The sequence below is a fragment of the Octodon degus genome, unplaced genomic scaffold, assembly GCF_000260255.1.
Source record: "Octodon degus isolate 3935 unplaced genomic scaffold, OctDeg1.0 scaffold00205, whole genome shotgun sequence".
Classification (NCBI taxonomy): Eukaryota; Metazoa; Chordata; class Mammalia; order Rodentia; family Octodontidae; genus Octodon; species Octodon degus.
The window spans coordinates 587,809-590,818 of NW_004524781.1; the positions used below are offsets into that span (position 1 = coordinate 587,809).

At 47.1% G+C, this 3,010-nt stretch overlaps 1 protein-coding gene across 2 annotated transcripts in view; it reads right to left on the minus strand.

Moving 5' to 3' along the window:
• Positions 1 to 998: 998 nt before the first annotated feature.
• Positions 999 to 3,010, minus strand: part of LOC101565189 (glutathione S-transferase A4-like) — a 39,987-nt gene continuing 37,975 nt past the window's right edge. Inside the window, exon 7 of one of the 2 annotated variants that reach the window (XM_023704833.1) lies at positions 999 to 1,704. In XM_023704833.1, coding sequence (XP_023560601.1) covers positions 1,582 to 1,704 — 123 coding nt within the window. In that variant the 3' untranslated portion in view covers positions 999 to 1,581. The remainder of the gene's footprint in view (positions 1,705 to 3,010) is intronic. The other variant, XM_004644623.2, reaches the window with a different exon arrangement.

The window sequence follows — 3,010 nt, forward strand, 5'->3', positions numbered from 1 at the left end:
AAGCACAGGGACCGCGGTTCAATCCCCCAGCACCACATGCCAGCCAGCCCCGCCCCCTGGTGGGCTGAGCTGGCCACATACACACAAAATAAATAAATAAATAAAAAATAAATAAATATTTAAAAAAAAAAAGATGCAGTATTTTTCTAGAATGTAGTACTAAGCATCCATAAAGAAAGAGACTCGGGACTGTCACAAGCGAATGGACACAACGTGAAGCCAAGCTCTGAAGTGAAATAATCCGACTAGCATGTAAATATATTCTCTCCCTGGTGTAAGAACCAAAAGAGTGAATGTCTAAAACATACAACAGATCTTGTGATATGAGAAAAAATTGTACAAAGGGAGGGGAAACTAGGGTGGTAGAGAAGAGAAAGGAGCGAAGGGAAAAGCAAGTAGTTACGCCACTGGTGTCATAGTTCACTGAAAGGGAAGGCTTGTGCTGCTCTTGATTCAAGAAAATTTTAATGCCCATATCTTGTCTGAATAACTACTTTACAGATTACAATGTGTGGGGCTGGGGAGATAGTTCAGTGGTTTAAGTGTCTGCCTGGCAACCGCAAAGAACCTGGGCTCAATCCCCTGTACCACATGCCGTGCCAGGCCCCGGAATGCCCCAGTGCGGGGGGCCTGAGGCAGGAGGATCACTACGAGTCTGAGCTGTGTAGTGAGACCCTGAATCCAATAAATAAATAATTTTTAAAATATAATATGCAGGGGCTGGTGAGATGGCTCAGTGGTCTAAAGCACCTACTTGGAACAAACTTGGCAAAGCAAAGGGACCGCGGTTCGATCCCCCAGCACCACATGCCAGCCAGCCCTGCCCCCTGGTGGGCTGAGCTGGCCACACACACACACACACATACACACACACATAAATAAATGTTTAAAAAAATTAAAAATAAAAAAAAAACTTTTCAGTGAATTAAGAAACTAGTAGTATAAATGAAACAAACCTGTATTAAAATAGTTTGGAAACAATGGAATACTTTATCTTCGTATTTATTGTTCAGAAGTCATACATGTCATGTGTGGACTGGCCCTGGTCCTTGAAGAGATCAGGAGTGGAAGCGGGAATTCTACATCCCCAAGTTTGTTTTCAGGGATTCAGAGCCGTGTTCCTGGGCATGTGCCCTCCACCTCTCCCCCGGCTAGCTAAGCACCTCCTGCTGTGCTCCACTGGCCGTTTCTCACTCGTTTTCCAGCCCCACGCATGCAGGACTCGGGTAAGTGCCGGGGATCCCGCTCCCTGACCCGTGCTCATCCTTGCTCCTGTGGCCCTGGCCTTGATGCAGACACAAGAGCGGTGCCCGTGGAGTCCACTGCCCTAAGCGTGTCTGCCCCTCACTTCCACAGAACACAGATTTCATAAAAGCTGCCGATTACCACCCTTGACACCTTAAAGAAAACCACACATAGCAGAATGGTTTCATATCACGTTTAATTGGCACTGTTGCTGGTGGCGGCATGGTTCTGGTCTCCTCAGGCTCTTTGCTCCTGTTGCCTACAGCTGGCTTCTGTCATGCTGCAGCTGGCGGGCGCAGTGCTGCTGGGGGCTCTGCTCACGTGGGCCTCGTGTGCTCACTGCTGCAGGACGCGTCTGACAGTTTCCACGTAGTGGCGGTCCGGGGGTGGCTGCTTTGCACTCCCAGGCTGCAGGAACTTCTTAATGGTAGGAACGTTGCTGATTCTTGTTTTAAATGCCTGAAATGTGAAGTGGTAAAATCACGGCCTCAACACCTGTGACAAACTTTTAGAAAAATTGGGCGTGCTGGCCCATACTGTGACCCAGCACTAGGAGCCCGAGATGAGAGGACGCCCTGGAGCTCGAGGCCAGCCTAGACTACACTGGAAGTTCAAGGGCAGGCTGCACCACACAGCAAGACACTGTAAGCGGCGCAAGGCAAAGGCTGTTCCAGTCTTACGGTGAGAGTCGGGTCGGAGTCCAGCGTGTTGAACCTGAGGGGATCCCAGGACATGGCTGTAGGATGGCGTGGCACAAGCTGGTGTTCTGAGCACGCGCTAAATTACCTTATGAAAAAGTCATGGCCACAGTGGAGCAGTGCATGTAAGGAGAAAGAAAGAAAAACCCTAAAATACTCATATCCCTTGACCTCTGAATTCTAGTGTTAGGAATTTATTATAAGCAAGTGTAGCTATAGGAATGTTAATACAGAATCATATTAGAAATAATCTATATTTCCAGGAAGGGAAACTGGTTGCATATTTAACATGGTATAGGAGGGAAAGAGCCTGGTGAGCCGTCTCCAGTGTCCCTCAACCAGCGGCCCTTGAAGACCCTGCACAGAGGATGAGACGGAGAGATGCTGCCTGCAGGAAGTCACTCAGGCTCCGGCATCAGGACTCTAGCCAGGCATCTAAATAAACCTGTCACGTTCCTGTGGCTTCAGACCCACGGCCCCAGAGCAGGGCTCGCACTTGGCCTAGAAAGTCCATCCTGATGATTCACCGCAAAGCCCTAAGTTTGGCAGCTGGAAAAATTTAAACTTTCCTCTTTCCAGAGTTTGCAAATTAACAGTTCCAACAGGCACATATAGATTATATCCCGACAAGGAATATAAATTAGAAACTTAAAATGAATATTATATATAAAAAGAGAAAAAAGTGCCATACAGATAGAAAAATATCTAGGATGCAATTTTCAGTTAAAATCTGAACATTAGGGACCGGGGAGATAGCTCAGTGGAATAAGTTCTTGCCTGGCAAGCGCAAGGTCCTGAGTTCAATCCCTGGTACCACTAAAAAAAAAAAAAAAACTACAGAAAATATGCTGTTTTTATTTTGTGTAAGAACACTTCCTGGGGCTGGAGAGATGGCTCAGTGGTCTAAAGCACCTACTTGGAACAAGCTCGGACCGCGGTTCGATCCCCCAGGACCACATGCCAGCCAGCCCCGCCCCCTGGTGGGTTGAGCTGGCCACACACATACACACACTAAATAAAAATGTAATAAATAAATAATTTTAAAAAAAAAGAACACTTCCTTTTTG